Source organism: Mustela nivalis (assembly GCF_964662115.1).
Source record: "Mustela nivalis genome assembly, chromosome: 8".
In the NCBI taxonomy this organism is placed as follows: Eukaryota; Metazoa; Chordata; class Mammalia; order Carnivora; family Mustelidae; genus Mustela; species Mustela nivalis.
This window is the reverse complement of record NC_139027.1, coordinates 127725188-127745718: the sequence shown is the minus strand read 5'-3', so window position 1 is coordinate 127745718 and position 20531 is coordinate 127725188. Positions and strand designations below refer to the sequence as shown.

At 44.3% G+C, this 20531-nt stretch overlaps 1 protein-coding gene across 17 annotated transcripts in view; it reads left to right on the top strand.

Moving 5' to 3' along the window:
- Nucleotides 1–20531, top strand: part of PTPRT (protein tyrosine phosphatase receptor type T) — a 1049177-nt gene that overhangs the window by 450083 nt on the left and 578563 nt on the right. For all 17 annotated transcript variants that reach the window (XM_082744638.1, XM_082744637.1, XM_082744651.1 and 14 more), the window contains one exon: nucleotides 8435–8728. In XM_082744638.1, the coding sequence (XP_082600764.1) occupies nucleotides 8435–8728 (294 nt within the window). The remainder of the gene's footprint in view (nucleotides 1–8434; nucleotides 8729–20531) is intronic.

Here is a 20531-nt window from a genome sequence, read left to right as displayed (position 1 = left end):
GTCCCTGGGCGATGAAACATCTTCTTAAAACCTTGTGTATGTGTTACATTATTACCGTCCACCACCAGCACAAGGCTGCCTGGGCCCTTGATCCTGGCTTCTTGAATTACTAGTTATTCAACATTGGGCAAGTTACTTAATCTGCATCTCTTTCTTCTTCTTTTATTTTTTTTTTAAGATTTTATTTATTAGAGAGAGAGAGAGAGAGAATGCATGCACACAAGGAGGGGAAGGGGCCGAGAGAGGGGGAGAGAGGGAGACTCCCTATTGAGCAGGGAGCCCGATGCAGGGTTCCATCCCAGGACCCCGAGATCATGTCCCCAGCCAAAGGCAGATGCTTAACTGACTGAGTCACCCAGGCGCCCCCTACTTCTTTTAAAAAAACAAAACAAAACGTGAATCATAATAGTATCTACCCCTGACGTTGCTGTGACAATTAAACAAGTAAGTCAATAAGAACGGTGACAGGTGCATACAATTTTGCAGTACATATTAGCTGGCACTGCTGTCATTTGGGATTATTATTACTATTTTCATCAACTTCCCCGTTACGTCACCATGTTTCAAATCGAAATGCTGAAGTCTGGGAACTGATCGCTTAGTCTTTTTTGTTTCGACAGAGGCTGGTTTTTAAAACTCTAGATGCTTGTGGGAACTTTCCTCGTCTTGTATTTCAAAATATTTACCGGTTTGTGCTTAATTTTGAGTCTCATCATTGATTTTGCCTGAAGCCCACCGTGCTCTTCATCCTCGGCAAACTCAGATCTTCATTTATTTCAAAGAAATTTTCTCTGGCTGTGTCTTTGATTACTGCTTGTTCCACGTATGTGACGTCTCCTCCCCCAGCACTTGCAGCTCGTGGCATGAATGTCCTGTCCCTGTTCTCTGTAACATTCTCCACCTTGCTCTCTTTCTTCTCTTTAGGGCAACCCCAGCATCTTGTTTTGGGAAAACTTACCAAAAATTTTCTTTTGAATAAAACATCCAATATTTACTGCACGTGGTCTCTGTGTTGGGCTGGGGCACAAAGACTGATTCTGGTCGGCCCGTACTGGTAAGCTAGTGCTGTGTCTGCTTGGGTCTTCTGCTCTGAAGACCTCAAGGGTCCACACCAGGAGGGAGAAGGTGGGATCTCCTGTTGGTGACTCACAGTCAAGGTGGAGTCTGTGAACATATGCCCACAGCATCTCTATAGTCCTTGGTGCAGGCTTTAGATAGTTTTCTAATTAGAATTGTGAAACAGTCTTTCAGTCTGAAGATGAAAACCTGGAGAGCCTCAGAGGCTGAGTGGTTTGTCCAGGGTCACAGAGCTGGTTTGTGCTAAAGGCAGAGCAAAGAAAGATTTGGACCCTCTCTCCAAGCTAGTTTTCCCTTTTCCTTTTTGATCCGCAAGTCACTATTCTATGAAAGAGTCTTGCGTGCTAGTCACTAGCGTATCTAATGAGTATGATGCTTTGAGCATCCATGAAGCAGAATCGAAAAGAAAAATGGGGCTGGTTTGGTTAAAAGTGAAAAGAAAACTATCCTGATGGAGAACCATGACATGAGCTAACCTATGGTAGAAGGAATGATTAAATAGCATAAGGGTCTGTGTGTCTGTTGGTAGGGAGGGGGTGGCAGCATTCCCACACACTCTCGTGGGTCGGTAAATAGCAATGCAATTAGAAAGTTGATCAGATAGGCGGGTGGAGGGCGGTGGAAAGTGTCAGAGGCTAGGTTCCATCCACCTAAAACATGTCGAGGCTCACTTCATGTCTTAGCAACATTCAGTTTTTCTCCAAAGGTTTGATTTCTGTCTAGAGCAGACAATACATACACACCAAGCATGCTCTCTAGCTATTTGAAGCATTTTCGCTCTCTGTCGGAATTTCTGGGGAGTCAAACTGTTACAAGTGCTCACAGCAGGAAAAAGAAAGTCAGAATTGGTCTGGAGATTGCTGCCTGAGGACAAGGTGGAATTACATTAAGGGGTCACCTCACCACCTACATGTTGGAGGAGAGCCTAAGCAGGTCCGGGGCAGCTGCTGCCCAGGACTCGTATATGGAAGGCTCACGGGGGTTTGTCCTTGAAGTGGTTTGATGCCCGGTTGGGAGGGGCCAGTGCCGTCTCTCCGCTCAGCTCCCCAAAGGCTAGACTTTCACCCTCTGGATTTGGTTCCAGACTTTGTCGATGGAGAGTACCATCAAATGTGAGGCACTCATTCCTGGCTTTGCACAGTGATGGCACAGGGTCAAGTAGAAGGACGTGGTGGTTTCATATGTGGAAAGGCTCATGGATGTGAACTGGTGGGTGAAGGAACAACCTCTTCTTAGGAAAAATAGTAGGAATTCAAGCATCTGGTGATGCTGGTAGAATTATTTGGGGACAAATGATAAGGGATTAAAGGCTCATTCCTTCCAGATAGTCTGGGGTTCAGCTCCAGGTGAAATTTAGTGGCATTCTTCCCACCTGCTGGGTCACAGACAAGTCATATTTTGTTTGCTTGTTTCTTTATTTTCCTTAAACATAGCACCTACATACAGCAAAATAACTTTATTTGAAGAGTACAGCTTCATGAGTCTTACACAAACCTAGTCAAGATACAGACAATTTTTATCAGCCCAGAAAGTTTTCTTAAGTCCCCTTCTAGGCAGTCACCCCACCAGGGGTACCACTGTTCTGATTTTTATTATTTTACTACCCAGATCAATATGTAGTACATTTCAGCACTCCTGAAAGTTCATTTGTGCCTTATCCCAATAAGTACCTGTTCCCATAGGTAACTGTAATTTTGACTTTCGTCACCGTAGGTCAATTTTGCCTCTACTTGAACTTCTCATAAAAATGGAATCATCATGCATTTTTCTCTCCTTCTTTTGCATAATGTAATTTTGGGATTCACCTGTGTCATACATGTCCATAGTCTATTCCTTTTTCCTGGCTGTATGGTATTCTCTCGTATGGCTGCATGTCGTTTGGTCGATCCATAAACACACGTCCCGTTTCCTCCTCCTCATCAGTTTCTGAACTGCCTTCTTTTCTTCTTACTCCTCTCTCATTCAGTCCTTGAGTGAAAGTTAAATGTGAGCTGCTGGCAGAGGATTGTGTCTGTTTTGTTTACTGGCGAATCCTCAGTACTCAGGACAGCGTGCGACAGATAGCAGGGGCTCAGTATTTGCAGAAGGAGTGAACTCACAAATGTTCTGAGCACCGAGATTTAGTTGTTTCCCAGTATGGCCCTGTGTAGTACCTTCTCCAGCATCTCACAGCTACAGGACCCCCAAAGTCATTCTCTCTTTGTTCATAAACTTAACCTGAACCCTGGGCCCATGGGTCACAAGCTCTCTCTGCAAGGGCTTCCCTGACCTCTAAACCAGATTAAATCCCTTCATGGGCCCCCTAACTACCTCTGTCACTTCAATCATGACCTTCATTCCACCATTGTCATTGCTGCTTTAATTGACTGCTTCACCGTCTTGTTCTGTGCACCCAGAGAGCCCACGTTTCTCTTCCCCTGAAGTCCACATGCTCAGCACTCTGTCTGGGACGTGAGAAGCAGAGAGTATGTACCAGGTGGGGTTTCTTTACACAGGGAGTTCTGTCCGGTCATTCATCTCAAGATTGTGACAGTTAGACAAAGCCCCTCATGAAAAGAAGGATGAATTTGAAAACCTAGCCTCTGCTAGGGACCGGATGATTGTGTGTCCCTCCCTCCCTTTCCCAATTCATCTGTTGAAGTCCTAACCCCAGATGTGATGGTATTAGGAGCTGGGGGGTGGGGGTAGGGCTTTCTTTGGGAGATGGTTAGGTTTAGATGAGGTCATGTAAGTGGAACTCCCGTTATGGGATTAGTGTTCTTCTAAGAGGAGGATGAGACCAGAGATCCTTCTTTCTCTATCATGGGAGCACATAACAAGGAGACAGCCAGCAAAGCAAGAAGAGGTTTTCACCTAGAATTGAATTGGTCTGTACCTTGATCTTGACTTCTTAGCCTCCAGAACCATAAGATATAAATGTCTGTTGTTTAAGTCCCCTAGTCTATGGCATTTTGTCACAGCAACCCAAACTACTAAGACAGACTTTGTAGATTTCTACTTAGGATATAGCATTTCATGGGTGGGGTCATGTCTTTATCCATTAAGTATTTTAGCCCAAATGTGAAATCTATGAATGTCTTGGGCGGCCCATGGCCATGAGGACCTACACATTTACTTTGCATTGTCCCGTGGAAACCTTAACATGTTTATTTTTACCCAGATGTTTGGGACCATGGGAACCTGGAAGCACTAGATCGGGAACATAACATCAAGTTCCATTGCTGTACATGATTTTACTCCCAACTTCTCGTCTCTGCTATGGACTGCAACAAAGGGTGGCTTCAGGGTCCCAAAGGATTGTAGGTTATTATGGGCATATGGTCTGTCAGCAGGATCTCTGTGCTTTTCCTTTATTCTCAACATCACCTCTTCGGGGGTTCATTCCTAGGCTTCAGAAGGGGTCACGAATGCCTGAAATGGCTGGCATGACTCTCAGTGATAGATAGACTTATGTGCATTTTCCTGGGGAGAGAGGCTGGAATTTCTCACCAGATCTTTGCAAGGGCCTCTGCATCCTCAAAAGGTTAACACCTACTAGGAAAGACAACCCTGAATGATCTTTCTGGCTAATTACTTACACATCTGAAGTACAAGAAGAAAAAGGGAGGAGCAGGAATGCTGCTTGGGCCCTGAGTTCTGATGCCTGGCCCCTGACGTCCTCCTAGTTAACAGGCCATCAGCCCTCCCAGGCCTTGGTTTCATTTCTGAAGACTCAGGCTGTTGGGTTAGGTGGCCTCCTCGACTTCTTACACTCTCTGGTTCAACAGGTCATGTCAAAGGGGAGAACTGACAAACATGGTCTCTCTGTTCATTTAAAAAGGGAAGTGCGGGGCGCCTGGGTGGCTCAGTGGGTTAAGCCTCTGCCTTTGGCTCAAGACATGGTCCCAGGGTCCTGGGATCGAGCCCCACATCGGACTCTCTGCTCAGCAGGGAGCCTGCTTCCTCCTCTCTCTCTCTCTCTGCCTGCCTCTCTGCCTACTTGTGATCTCTGTCTTTCAAATAAATAAATAAAATCTTAAAAAAAAAAAAAGGGAAGTGCTTACCAAAAAAAAAATTTTTAATAATAATAATAATTATGTCTCATCCCTACTTCTCTCTCTTTGTATCACTCGAACGTGTGACTTGTAAAAAACGCCAATTATAAATCAGTGGTTACTAACAATAGAGGAAACAAAACAATAATCTGATGGCTGCTTAGAGCCAAGTAGCTGAACTCTGTGATGTACTTCATGATATATTCTTGATGGAACAGAGGGACGGAGAACCTCATTGGCTAGTCTGCACAGGGACATGCGAACCAGTAAGTCATTTGAGATGGAGACATTTATTTACTCGAGGGAATGTTTGTTACAATATTGTACCTACCATCGGAAATTCGTGAGAAGAGTCCGGGAACATTTGGAAAGATTGATACTTTATTTTCTTTCTGGTGGTCAGCAATTTACTGCTAATGCCTTAAAGAGAGCAAAAACCGTGGTGTAAAGTCGATGAGAGAGAGCTTAATGTGGCCACTTGCTCAAGCCCCAAAGTACTAAAGTCTGCTGCTCTTAATTCTGTCCAGGGCCAGCCTGTGAGTAATTACGTTAAGCAGCTGGGCAGAATCGTCATAGACCTACCAAGAATACCACCCTTGGGGCCTCCCTGGAAACTGACGGGAACTCTAGAGAGTTGACAATGGTGATCAGAGGGTCTGTATATTTAAAATGCACAAAGGATGAGCCCAGAAATTATCTGCCTGCCAACTTAACTTCTCTACCTGGAACAAATTATCCAAAAATCAATTTGCAAACACCTTTGAGATAACAAGGCCTTGAGTAATAACCTTCATGGCTTTGTAAAGAAAAGCATCTAGCTTGACTAATCTGCTTAATTTCCTTCTCTGACCAAATGGCAGGTTATAATAGGGCAACCTGACGTTGTCCCTTAAGATTTGTTCCAAGTCACACTGAGAAAATATTGTCCACCTCTGTTTCATAGCAATTATTCTGTCTCTGCAGAATATTTGTGGCTAGGTAATTAATTAAAAAACAAACACGGGGGGCACCTGGGTAGCTCAGTGAGTTAAGCCTCTGCCTTTGGCTCAGGTCATGATCTCAGGGTCCTGGGATTGAGCCCTGCATTAGGCTCACTTCAGCGGGGAGCCTGCTTCCCCCTCTCTCTCTCTGCCTGCTGTTCGGCTTGCTTGTGATCTTTATCTCTCTCTCTCTCTGTCAAATAAATAAATAAAATCTAAAAAGCAACAACAACAAACACGGAAGGAGTCTGATCTATCCTGAGGCTCTCACTGGAGTTCCAGACTGAAACCCGTACCTGCCTTTCCCTCTCACCGTGAATAGCCCAGAGGTCCTCCAAAAGTTCGTGAGCTCGTCTACATTGTACTCCACTCCCAGATGCCTCTTCTCACCCTCCACTTCCTAATCCTACTCCAAGAATCACTAATTTGTTCGTATCCATTGACAGATCCCAATTCTGGCAATTGATTCCACAAAAACTTGAGACAGGAAAAACTGGAGTCCTTTGTACGGAGATGTTCATTGCAACATTATTTGCTGTAGCAAAAGTTGGAACAACTCCTGTGCCCAGCAATTTGAGATGGCTTAGTGTGATTCTGTAGCTATTTAAGAGAGTGATGACAAAATCCACTATAACAAAAACTTATGATCTGTACTATATGCTGGCTAATGGAACATAATAAAAAAAAATAAAAGAAATTTTAAAATAAAGTGAAATTAATCTAAAAAAATCCATGCTGTAAACAAATATTTTTAAAAAATTTTTAAAGATTTTTTTTTTTAACTTGAGAGAGAGAGGAATGAGTGAGTGAGTGCACAAGCAAGAACAGAAGGAGAGGGAGAAGCAGACTCCCTATCGAGCAAGGAGCCCAATGCAGGGCTCCATCTCAGGACCTTGGGATCATGACCTGAGCTGAATGCAGACACTCAACTGACTGAGCCACCCAGGCACCCCAACAAGGTCTTTAGAAAGCCCTAAGTGAGGAGATATAAACATTGGGTCTATATGTTGCTGTAGCTTTATGAAAAGGGCTTAAATTTATGAATACAAATTGGAACATGGAGAAATAAATTTGGCTATTATATTGGGTGGTAGGAAAGGAGACTTATTTTTTCTTTATTCTTGTTTTCTTTATTGTTTCACTGCTATTTTTTTTGCTATAGGAGAAAATAACAAGTATATACACTTTGATTTTTAGAAAATGGACAGCTAGAGGCAAGCAGCTTTCCAAGGGAACAGCTGGGCTGGGAACGAATAGAGAGATGTGGGTTCTGTCCTGCCTTACCGGCTTCATGATCTCGGTTACGTGACTTCATTGCTTGGGGTCTTTGATTTCACGCATCAAAGTGGAGGCGGTAATGTCCTAAGATTTGCACAAAGTAATGCATGTGCGATTTCTTGGTAAATAGGAAATACAAAGTTAATGTTAATTTCTGCAGCTTTGCCAGTAGGCTAAGAATTGCCAGAAAGACTCCCTTAAGGGCTTTTGAAGTTCTTGTTCATTTATTTATTTATTTATTTTTAAAGATTTTATTTGTTTATTTGACAAAGAGATCTCCAGTAGACAGAGGAAGGCAGGGGGGGGGGGGAAGCTGGCTCCCCACCGAGCAGAGAGCCCAATGCGGGACCTGATCCCAGGACACTGAGACAATGACCTGAGCCAAAGGCAGAGGCCTAACCCACTGAGCCACCCAGACACCCCAAATTCTCATTTATTTAGCTGAAGAAATAGAACTTAATGGGAGCGGGGCAACTCCTAGCTGATGCAAGATAACGCTGCATGGCTTTTCCCTGGACCCTCTATTCCCACAGTGGCTACTGTGCCAGTGACATTCTCTCTGTTAGAGGGAACCTGCTGGAGTTGAGGAAGAAGCTGAATTTTTGCCATGCCATCATCCTTTTGCTACTTAGGCTCTTAGCACTACTTGGGGAGAACTTCCACTAACAACCCATGTGTGTCTGTGAAAGAAATATTTGTAAATCTCAGACTCCCCTGGGCTTTGAACCAAACTCCTCTGCTGTAAAGGCATGTTCTCATTTGAGGATAGAAAGCAGAATACTAACCCAGGCATCTTTGTTGTCTGTGTTCTAGAAAAACCATTAACCCACTATTGCTTTCTTTCTTTATTATCTTTAAATGAAGGAGATATGGTAGTGTGGGGGAAGAAATACCGACTCAGGTATTTATATACAAAATCATGGAAATTCGAGTAGGACGTGAATGGAATTAAGAAAGGGATCTGAGCTGCTCTCTCTGGAATTCTGTCCTTGTCCTTATGTGTTTGGATTCTTCTCTGTAAACCACTTGGGTCTGACAGCCTTTTGCTGATTACTTGTCTTCCAGAGCCTCCCACACCCATCGCCCCCCCAGAGCTGCTGGCTGTCGGGGCCACATACCTGTGGATCAAGCCAAATGCCAATTCTATCATCGGCGATGGCCCCATCATCCTGAAGGAGGTAGAATATCGCACCACCACGGGCACCTGGGCCGAGACTCACATAGTGGACTCTCCCAACTATAAGTTGTGGCATCTGGACCCTGACGTGGAGTACGAGATCCGGGTGCTACTCACACGACCAGGGGAGGGAGGCACAGGACCACCAGGGCCTCCCCTCACCACCAGAACCAAGTGTGCAGGTAAGAACTTCGTTTATGACCCCATCTTGAGAGGTTGGGCAGTTGGCCTTCCTCTTGGTGTTCTGGGACAGTCATCCCAACACTTCTGTGATGGAAGTGTGAGTCCTGTGGGAGAGAGCAATGGTCAGGGTTTTGGTCTTGCCTTAGAGGACCTTGGGGCTCTGTTGGTAACTCTGGAGATGGCCTGGTTTTGACTGTGAGTTACAGGGCCACCCAACTCCAGCTATATGTCAGGGAGAAGTTCCTGGTCCTGACAGCATTTCCGGTGGGACACTATTTCTGTCTCTGCAAGGACATCTGGTGTCTCTGTATGTCTGAGGCTTCCTAGTGCTAAAAGTGTCCCTGAGGGCTCCTGGTCCTGTGTTCCTGAGGGCTTCTGGCCCTGTGTGCTTGGTAAAGGCCCTGAGAGCTTCTGATCTTGTTATATATCTAAGGAGTTTGTGATTTTAACTTTGTCCCTGAGGATCCCTTGGCTGGGCCTGTGACCCTAATGATCTCTTGGTTTTCATAGTTTCCCTGAGGGTTCCTGGTCCTCTTTCTGTCTCTGAAGGGTTCCTGGTGCCAACTCTATCTTGAGTACCTCCTGGCTCTGAATGTGTCTCTCAGTGGATTCTGGAACTGCTTTAGTCCCTAAGGGCTTTCTGGTTCTGTATACCTTGGAGCCTCCTGGTTCCAACCTGAGAGTCCGGAGTAGGACTCTTCCTCCAAGGGTCATCTGGGTTCTGTATCTTTGGAAGATCCCAGCTCAGTGTACAGCGGAGGCTTCTGGCTCTAGCCGTTTCTCTCAGGTGTTTGGATGCTGCTTAGGAGTGTGATGTCTGGGACCACGTCTGAAAGGGTTCTTTTAACCTAGCTGTATTGAGGTCCTGGGGACTCAGGGCTCTTGCAGGGGCACTGGCTAGGTTTGTATCTTTGACTATATCCCTAAGATATTCCAACTCTGACTGTAACTCAAGACGTTAAAAGAACTCAGTGTTTGGTTTGGTTTTGTTTTTCCTTCATATCACATTATCTTACCTACTTTTTCTCCCCTAACCCTTTGAGGTACATTTATACACAAAGAAATAGAGACCCAATATTTTTAAACTTTTTGTCCGAAGTCCTAGAATTGACCAGTGGCACAGTCAGAATTTGCATTTGATTTTTTCTGACTCTGTTGCCATCGATCATCAGTCACAGCACAGGGACATTTCCTTGAAGGGAAATGTCACACTTTCCAAGTGTGCTCTGGAAGTATGTGTCCGAAAGGTTGCAGTCTGTGGGCAGCAGTGGTGGTGAAGAATGCTTTCTGAAGGTGGTGGAAAGTTGTGACACCTGCTGGGGATGGATGTGGCTCCTAGGACGTCCGGTCAATGCACATAGCAGGTGGTCGTTTGAGGTGGGTTGTTCCTGTGTGGGTCTATTAAGCTGGGTGCAGCTTTCTGCTTTGGTAGTGTTTTCTATACAGGCTCACACACAGCAGATGTGACACTCCTGTTATGCTCAAATTGTCCCTTAACATGTCAGTCATGTTGGAACACATTCATGTTGTCGAAACAAGAGCTGTAAGAGAATTGATGGTAATCATTCTGAAGTACTTCCATAGTGCATCTCGGTGGTATGGAACCCAAGGTTGTGAGGATGTCCGTTGCTTGGGAATATGCCTTTGAATGTTACAGAATCACTGTGATAAATGGAAATGCCATTTTCTTGATTATTTTCAAAAGCGGGCCTTTTGCAAAATTCCTTATTGAAACCCGATTATGAAACCTACTATTTTAGAAGGACATGAGATTATGTTATTAAACCAGGTAATACCTTATCTCAGCTTTGCAATTCAATATTCATCCATAAAAGTAATTGATTTGATCCTGCCAATGAGACTTTTCTCTTTCCACTGGGTAAATCAAAGAGTTTCCAGGGTTTTTGATCTTTATAAATGATACTCAAAGTACTTTAGCAGCCCCCACGGACTTATTTGCTGATGATCATATAATACATTTTGAAATTCAATCGCAAGATGATTATCTCAATAAAAATTTACAATCTATTGCAAACTGTTGCCACGGCTATGTAATGGATTTTACATGTTGAAAACACAATTGTCTGACTATCACTATAAAAATTATGAGTTGAAATGCTGTTTGTGGTTTTATATTTCAAAAAAAAAATGTTGGTGTTTAAGTAAGTTACAGCTAAAATCTTAAATAACCCACATTTTACAAAATGTGTCATCAAGAACATAATCTTGTTTCCCACATTGCCACTGATGGTGGAATGTTCTTTGCCTCATAATTAATTTTTAAGTGGATTTCAGGGCTGGTATCCATTTGTGGATGCTGTTTATTGGGGTTGGTACTCTGAGTCCCCCCCTCCCTTTCCTTTTTCTATTATTAATCACACTGGAAATGTACTCATTATTTTGCAAAACAGCAAATGAGAGAATGTGGAGTGTGGAAGGTGTAATTTCTGCCCAGAGGAATTTACAGGCTCAGTTAAGATTCCAGCAAAACAGCAAAAAGGATAAAACATAAACATAAAGTCGAATATTGAAATAGCATGCTTCATGGAGAAAAACCAGGTTGCTGTGGAAAGGCAGTGCTCTTAAAATGGTCTGGAGCCCTGGCTCTCAAAGTGGAGTCCTGGACCAGCAGCATCAGCATCACCGCGGGACTCACTAGAAATGCAAATTCTCAGGCCCCGTGCCCTGACCAAATGATTTGAAAATTCTCAGAGCGGAGCCCAGAAATCTGTCCTTGAAGGAGCCCTCTGAGTGATGCTGAGGCACACCCATATTGAAGACCCGCTGGTACTCCGTGCCACTGAAGAATGCCACTTTGGTGATGCGCCATTATGTTGATCTTTAAGGCAACTCTGAGAGGTGGACAGGAGGAAGACGAAGATTATCCGACCAAGATCACAGAGCAATTCAGTGTTTAGTGCTAAGCTTCTTGGTCCAGAGACTCCCCGTCACATGGTTTGATGGAGTCTCCTCTCCATGTGTCCTCTGGAGCATGGGCTCAGTGGTAGGGAGACTGGCAGTTATGGAGACCAGCCTCAGGGTCCAGCCCACTACAGCATAGGCCTTCCCGTCAGGCAACTCCGGAGCCCCCTCACTATGCCAGACTGTGAGCTAGAGGCTGGTAGCAGAGACTTAAAGCAGGAGCTCAGGGTATAAGCCTGGGGAGAGCCCAGAAAGATACCAGGGGGCCAATTCAGCAAGGGCAGGTGGGGATGTATTCTGGTTTTTCTAGGTGTGAGAGGCTGCTGGCCAGGTATATTCTTGCTGCATCAGGAGTGGGGTCTCACCTGTAAGAGTGGAGATGGTCAAGAGTTCGGCAACACAGTAGCATCCTAGCCCAGTAGTTTGGAGTTCAGGATGAGACTTTTAGGCAGTTAAGCCAGAACCTGGACAGATGATCAGATAGGGAAAGTGGACGTGAGAGAAGAGGGCCAAAGATGATACTCTTAGGCTTTTGGTTTGGATGGCTGAGAGATGAGTGGTGGAATTGCTTTCTGGGATGGAAGACACAGTAGATGGGTTCAGGGCAGGGGAGCAAGTTCAGGTTTGAAGATGTTGTGTTGGTGGCAAAGATGCGCAGCAGGTGATGGCATCCAGAAACCTGGAGCTCAGGAGAGAGGAGCGGGCTACCTCTTTATCTTCCCTGAGAGCCACCTGTTGGCACCTGGATTGTAGAATGAAAGGGACTTCTTAGTATCAATGAAAGCAGTCTGATTTTCTTTCTTCATGCTATTCCCTGGAGATGCCCCATTCATTTTTTTTCACCCATATTTTTGTTCTTTTGCTCAGTTTAATCATTTGCCATCCTTCCTGAGATACAGGCGTGGGCTGCATATGTGATCATGTACATCAAAGTACTTTGAAAAGCTCAAAATACTCTTCAGATGCCTGTAATAAAACAAATTATTATTGGTTGCTGCTAGTCTTTGTTTGTGATTGTGACTTGTTAAAACAGGAAGTCTTACGTGTCCATGTCTCTGGGCTGACTGGCAGGTGAAGGGGTGGACTGTATTCTTTTGTTCTTCATCCTGTCATGGGAAATCACATTTCAGAACCTGATGATACTGGTTTGGACTCTCGAAGGTTTTCTTATCTAAAAGTGGGCGGTTTGCTCTGGCACATCTCCAACAGCTGACATCCAGAACTGGGTCCTAGGAGGGCTATCTGCTGCTGACCCAGCCTCACCTTGAGCGCTGTCTCTGATGGGAAGCCTGAGCTCTCCCATAGCAGACCATTTAACTCTGTGGCTCCTGGGGGTTTACTGTTATTCTCTACCTAACTCTAGCCAGTTATCACAAAACTCTGGATGGGGTCCTATGTAGGAACTGAGTCTCCTTTAGGTTCAAAAGAGCAGAGGCTGCTAAAATAGATATCCAGATTTCACAAGGAGAACCAAGGTCAATGGCATTGAGAATGGAGGCCAGGGCCAGCAATTGACAAGGCCAGGGAGATGAGAGGTGCAGATACACCCCTGGTCCAATTCATCTTTTCTCCAGGTGCCACTTTTAATGGCCTGAGCACCTGCTTGTCGATGCCTTGAAACTCTCATGCAGCATCAGACAGAAGAAATTCTCTTTCATCGTCACCCAAACCTGGCTCTGGGCAACACCCACTTAATATATGGATCTGGTTTTACTCTCAGGAGACATATTCCTCCTTATCTCAGAAACAGGTCCTCAGGGGCGCCTGGGTGGCTCAGTGGGTTAAGCCGCTGCCTTCGGCTCAGGTCGTGATCTCAGGGTCCTGGGATCGAGTCCCGCATCGAGTCCCTGCTGAGCAGAGAGCCTGCTTCCCTCTCTCTCTCTCTGCCTGCCTCTCCAACTACTTGTGATTTCTCTCTGTCAAATAAATAAATAAAATCTTAAAAAAAAAAAAAGAAACAGGTCCTCAGCAACTCAAAGTTATCTCTTATGCTCTGGAAATCTCTTCCCTTCACCCTCAGAAGCCCTCCTTGAGCCAGACTCTCACAATCACCGTCACTTCCCGGTTGTGGAGCCACAAATCAATAATCTGGCAAGCCAAGTGATCATACCCTCACACCCCCACACACACCTGATTGTTTACTCCCTGTAAATCAAAGGCCCCCTTGCCTAGGCACCCACTTCATGGTGGGCTTGCAGAGTTCAGGTTTTCCAAGTGGAAAGTGACTTTGTACAGCCCGAAGCGTGACACACGCTGCTGATTTGAAGAGCTCTCTTCTTCTTCCCTCCACCTGAGGTTTGATTGCACATTATATTTTATTTACATATTTATGGATTCCTACTTGAAGTGATATGTGTCTGTCTCTTTTCTCTAAAGGAATAAAAAAGAGAAATTCAAATTGCTGGGCTCAGTGAAGTGAGAGTCGTCATTAGAATTGAGTGAGAAGAATAGGGGCTTTAGAGCCATGAAGAATCTGGTTTTTATTTCCAGCTGGTACTTGGTGCCTGGATATCTGTGCACCTGTCTGCAGCTCTGCTTCTCTCTTTCATTGACAGGAGATTACAACACCCTGTTTTGTTGGGAAGCCTCAGTGAGAAAAGTTAGAAGCCTAGCAGAGAACTCGAAACATAGAAGCCCTTTAATGAACATTATCCGGAAGAAAAAAAGTCCTCAGGCCTAGAAAGAAGGGTGTCGGGATCTTAAACTGATTGCTTTCATTCTGGTGCGATGGCCCCTGTTGTAAAGGACTTCTCTGGTGTTGTTGTCTTTCCTTTCTCAGACAGCAGCTCTGAGCTGCAGGGAAGATATGAAAGGAGAGGCTTTGCAGGTGCTCTGGGGTCCTTGATGCGTGCTTGTGGGGTGCAGTGGGACCTGATAATGGGGTCTGGAGGTTGTAGGGGAGATAGGAGTTGGGCTTTTGCCGATTTGGTCTTTGTCCCAAGTGAGCGAGAGAGAAGCGTGTTATCCAGACTCGCTTCTTTTCTGGGAAGCTAAGGCCTGTGAGCATGAGAACTTGCAAACAGGGCATGGAGGTGAGTCCTTACTCATTTCAATGAGCATCCTCAGGCAGGCTCTGGGTTTTCAGGCCAGCCTGCAGTTCGAGGGTGGAGTGGAAGGAGAGAAAGAGACAAAGAAACTGAGGGTCTAGAAAATGGAACAAAGCCATATAACTAGCCTTTTTGCTTTTTTTTTTTCCGCCCTCTTAAATTTCTATAAGCCCCAGCTTCAATAGGGGTAGTTTTATCTGGCCTAACTCTGAGGGCTCTGAATTAGAAGCAAGTGGGACTTTTTTTCTGAGTAGGTTGGTGGTAGGAGCCCAGACATCTAACTCCCACCTCCCACTGCCGTAATCCCGTAATTGCTCATGAGTCTTAGGGAAGCACAGCAGGATTCACTAGCGGGAGTCACATCACCAGCCCACCAAAGCAAAATCTGAAGACCAGTGGAGAAATCTCTAGCACCGAGACAAGCTGGGGAAAGAGGGTCTTCCATGCCTGCCACACCATGTTCAAAGGGACATTGTTGCCTGAGTCCTGCCAGTGAGCTCAGACGGGGGGGGGGGCACCCACAGGAGATGGATTACGACAACCACTTGTGCACAGTGATTTGGAGAAGTGATACTCATTCTTCGACTTTCCCTTTCCTTCTCTGCTTCCTCTGTTGGTTCTGTGCCTCCTTCCTTCCCTGGAGCATCGTGGCAGTGAGATGAGGGGAGGAAGGGGGAGAAAGCCTGCTCTCACCATGCTTGCTTCAGGAGTTGCTGCATGAGCCAAAGGGTGTCTGCACACGAGCAGGCGTCTGCTGGGGCATGAGATGTCCCTCTCCTCTTCTTGCAGACCCTCCCTCTGCACACGTGACATCTACAAGTGGCTACCTTGGAACCACTCACTTGGTTTAGGGAAGATGAATAGAAAAGCTAAAGCTTTTTCCCCTTACCCGTATTCACAACCTCCGGGACTGTCTCCTCCCAGTCTGCACAGCCTCCTTGCTGTGTGGGCCGAGTGTGCTGTTGGAGTAGAGGGTGCGCCCAGTTGGGTGCCTCTTACAGTCTCGAGAAGGACATCTGGAAGTTCCTCAGCTATTCCCAGGAGGACGTGGTCTTACTTACTCCTTAAGCTTCTTGGCTTTGTAGTCTTAGGTACAATTCCCAAGTAACAAGAAAAACCTTATTAAACATCCTGTTACTTTTAGATTTTTCTGCTCTCCTGTGATCCCTGGAGAACTAGGGCCTGGAGGGTGAAGTACAGTAAGTCAACAAACATATCCTGGTAAATACTCCCTGGCTCTTTCTAACCTTGAAAATCGAGATTAGAAGACAAAGTGAGCCCCGGAAGAGGTCTTGATGATAATAAAAGCTAATATGTTTGTTTTCTTTTTTGGTTATCAAACTTGCTGGATTAAAAGAATAGCTCCCAAATACTTTAAAATTGGAGGTTGTTGTTTCCTCTGCCTGTAGAAATCGTGAGCCAACAACACAAAGGAGATGGACGAGTATAATGATGAGAACCACAGTTACGGGAGTCTGAGTTTCTGTGGTTATTATGCCCACGGCATGGCACAGAGCTTGTCTGAGGACTTGACTTGGAAGTCCTGCAGCAATCTACTGGGGCGGGTATAATTTCCTCCACTGACTGTCTGGAAGCTGAGTGACTCACCCAAATCCATATACCTGACCAGGTGGCCTAACCGGGAACTGAGCATTGAACTACATAGCTACAAAGATCAAATTGTTTCTAAAATGACCGCCAGAATCCAGCATCATTATGAAAGCATTAAGGCACCATGACCAAGTTGGGTTTGTTCCACAAAGGCACTGATGAAAGATTGTGAATACTAGAACAACTATTGGTATAATGCCTTATTATCAGTAGGTCAAAGGATAAAAACCATCTGATCTCCAGAGAGGCTGAAAAGTAATTTGGGGGAAAAAAAAAATCAGCCTTTGTTACTGATCAGAATTCTTAGTAAGCTAGGAATGGAAAAGTACTTTTTTTTTTTTTTTCACCAGAAGCAAATATTCTTACAACCTCAAAGCCTAGAAAATAAATGAAACAAAAAGAAGTTATCAGGATTACCAAGAGATTTGGTAGTATGGTCAGACACAAAGCAAATAAATAAAAATCAATAGCTGTATGCCAGTAATAACCATACAAAATATAATAAAATGTATCCTGTTCTCAAATGCAATTAAAATATAAATGCTTAAGAGTGAACCTCGAAATGTTCAGAAACTATGTAAGAAAACACTCACATCTGTAACCCTTTACTGAGGAAGATAAAGCAAGACCTGAATAAATGGAGAGACACGTCGTATAGTTGGATTCGCACATTTAATATTGTGAGGGTATCAGTTCTCCCCGAATTAATTTATGGGTTTAACTCAATTGCAGTCAAAACCTGGATTCTTTGTGCAACTTGACAAAGTGATTTCAAAATTGATCTGAAAATAATACAGAGGAGGAAGTATTAGAATGCTTTAAAAAATGTTGTGGGGGGGCACGTCACTGTGAAGTATCAACATTGTCATAGCTATAATCATCGAAGCCCAGAAAATAATCCAGTATGTAGTGAAACTAGCTGTGAGCATTTATATGAATGGAGAATCAATAACAAATAGTCTATTCGTAATCGGTTAATAATTTGGAAAAAATAAAATGCATTGCATATATATTATGATATGCTAAGTGAATTCTGGATTGATTAGACACTTAAAAGCAGAAAAAAGCAAGACCCAGAAGAAACTAAATATTGTTCTTTTATTACGAGGGCCTTTCAGTTCATTGAAAGCAAACAAAGAAGCCACTGAGTCCTAGTTTACAGATTTTGCTATGTAAAAAGAAAAGAAGGAAAAGAAAAACTTCTATACTATATTTAAAAACTGCAAAAAGCAAATGGGTAAGCTGGGTGTGAGAAATAGGGCAGAATTGAGAAGAAAGGGATACTATTCTTACGGAAAAGAACTCTGACAATAAAAATGTCAGTATACTGATGGAAAACAAAGGCTGAAAAGTATTTACAGGTAATTGTAAAAAAAAAATATGAGAGTAAGAACAAATTTAAAATGTCCAATGTCAGGGCACCTGGGAGGCTCAGTTGTTAAGTGTCTGCCTTTGACTCAGGTCATGATTCCAGGGGTCCTGGGACCTAGCACCGCATGGAGCCCCAGCATCTCATTGGGGTCCGTGCTTGGCAGGGAGCCTGCTTCTCCCTCTCCCATTCCCCCTGCTTGTGTTCCCTCTCTCATTGTCTCTCTCTCTGTCAAATAAAGAAAATCTTAAATAAAAAGTCCAGTGTCACAGACAATCAAATTAAGTGCATTTTTAACCTATAAGATTACCAAAATATATCTATTTTTAATTGGTAAAAATTAGCATTAGCAAGGAGCAATGAAGCAGGCTCTCCGAGGCACTTCTGCAGGTGGGTTAACTGGCCCAGCATTTTTAGAGGCCAATTCGCGAATTTTTTTTCTTCTAACAAAATAATCAGAGCTGTGCAAAAGGAGCTGTATACATGGAGGTCATCACTGCATTATTTAGAAGGGCAAAAACTTGGAAATCACTTAAATGCCCCAACAATAGGAGCATAGTTAAGTAAAATTCTTATGCATGCACACAGTGAATTCTATGCTGGCATTACAAACCATGTTATTTCATAGAATATCTAATGGCATGGATCAATGTTCATGCTATGATAAGTTAAAAAAATCAGCTTGCAAAACTGCATATATAATTACCATCCCAGTTTTGATTTTTTTTTTTTTGAAGTATAAATATGCAGCCCATGTATCAGCTGGTGAGTTTATCAGAGCTGTGAAGTCTTGACCAGAATTCCCCATTGCAAATCCTGCACCTGGTCTGATCTTGCCCCCTTAGATTCCCAGAGGAGTACATGACCCCCCTCCCCACCAATCCCATTCTTAACATGTAATTATGCCCCATGTGCCCCTCCCCATCACCACCATGCCCACCCTATTCGCTGCCTGCCCTGAATTCTAGAACATCACTGTTTCTCCTGGCTGTCCCAACTGGCCCAAATAGGGAACCTGTCTCTCTCCACCACTCTCCCAAAGCTGCATGGACACAAGGCTCTTTTCTTCTCCCCATGCTTGGTGGATCCCCGGCAAAGGATTGCCTTGCTCTGCTAACCAGCAAACAACTTGAAATCCTTCTGTAGACGTAAAGGTCCTCGCAGTGGGCTGGGATTTTTCATCTTCTTCTCTCCCTCCCAGATCGACCCGGTGATATAAAGTCTTCTCACTTGCAGAGCAGTTCCCCTTTCCCCAGATTGATTTCAACTTCAGCTCCAGGCCTTCCTTTGCATACCTTTTGCATTGAAGTGAACCCTGAAAAGAATTGTGGAAAGGGCGGCTAATGCTGAGATCAAATCCTTTTTTTCAGTGAGATCAACCTTCCCTTTAAAAAAAAAAAAAGTGTTTTAATTTCTCAGCCCTCATGTGCATGCATAGTCACAAAGACCATATATATGCTATCTATGTATATGTGTGTATGTGTACATATATATATATATATATATGTATATATATATATATATAAGTAAGTTGTGGGCCACTGTAAACAGTTTCTGTTTCGCTGTGTTGTAGAAAATGTATACAAATGAGAAGTAGGTTTCCCCCCAGAGTTAAATATGAATGTGAAAAGTAGTTATACATTGTAAAGCACTCTATATAAAGGTGAGAGGTTATTTTTATCATCATTCGTGTATCATTGACATTCTCGGAAGGTACACACACTTGCTGAGCCCCGGGATGCAAACACAACTTTATGCTGTGCTCATATGGAGTGGGGGATGGTTTAGATCCCATCTGGCTTGGGATCCAGGTTCTGTCATTAGGATGCTGGGCAGCTTTGGGCAGTCGGCTTAACGTCTCTGATCCATCTTCCCCATTCCATGTGGATAATACTGCTTACCAAATTGCATAGAAATTAGGGTCATTGATGTTAATGATGGCTAATAATGTACTCAATATGCTTGCAACTCCACAAGGAAGGTAGGTGACATCATCACCATCACTTCCGAAGTCTAGAGAGGTTAAGTATTCTGCAAATCGCAAGGATTAGGGAGTGGCTAAGGCTAGAGCCCATGCAGTCTGACTCTAATTCCTGCCTTTACCCTCCTGGCCATTTAAGTATAATAATGCTTGGCACCATGCTCTGAATGTAGTAAGTGCTTAGTTAATGGGAGATTTGGCAGTTGAACACCCTGGAGACTCTCCCTCTCCAGGCCCTCCTAACCAGTGAGCGCAAAGACCTTCTTCACTGCAGTGGGCTCAAGGAGCACAAAGGGTAGCCACTTGGTGTGCTCTGAAAGGAAAGAGGTTGACTGTCCACATCATGAGAGAGGGAAGCCGGGGTCACTCACAGTTTCTGCATCACACCCACCATTGTCTTGACCCACGGTCATTCTGAGATATTTAAAGGGGGCTGTGGGAGTTGCTGAGAGTGGAAGCTGAGTCAGCTTTCAGGGCCCAGTAGGCAAAGGCTATCCATCCTAAATTGCCATACACCTTTCCCTAGCTGGGGATGTCTTGGATCCCGGGGGGCATATGCACCTCATCCAACCAGCCCTTTTCCCAGCTGTGTCCAGGGCTCCTGCAGCTACCATGGGGACCACTGCTGCCCTCACTTCCTTCATTGTCCTCTTGATCTTTGTAGTTGAGCAAAGAGAAATAGCATGGACACTAGAGCACATTTTTTTTTTAATATAATTTTTTATTTTTTATAAACATATATTTTTATCCCCAGGGGTACAGGTCTGTGAATCACCAGGTTTACACACTTCACAGCACTCACCAAAACACATACCCTCCCCAATGTCCATAATACCACCCCCTTCTCCCAAATCCCCTCCCCCCAGCAACCC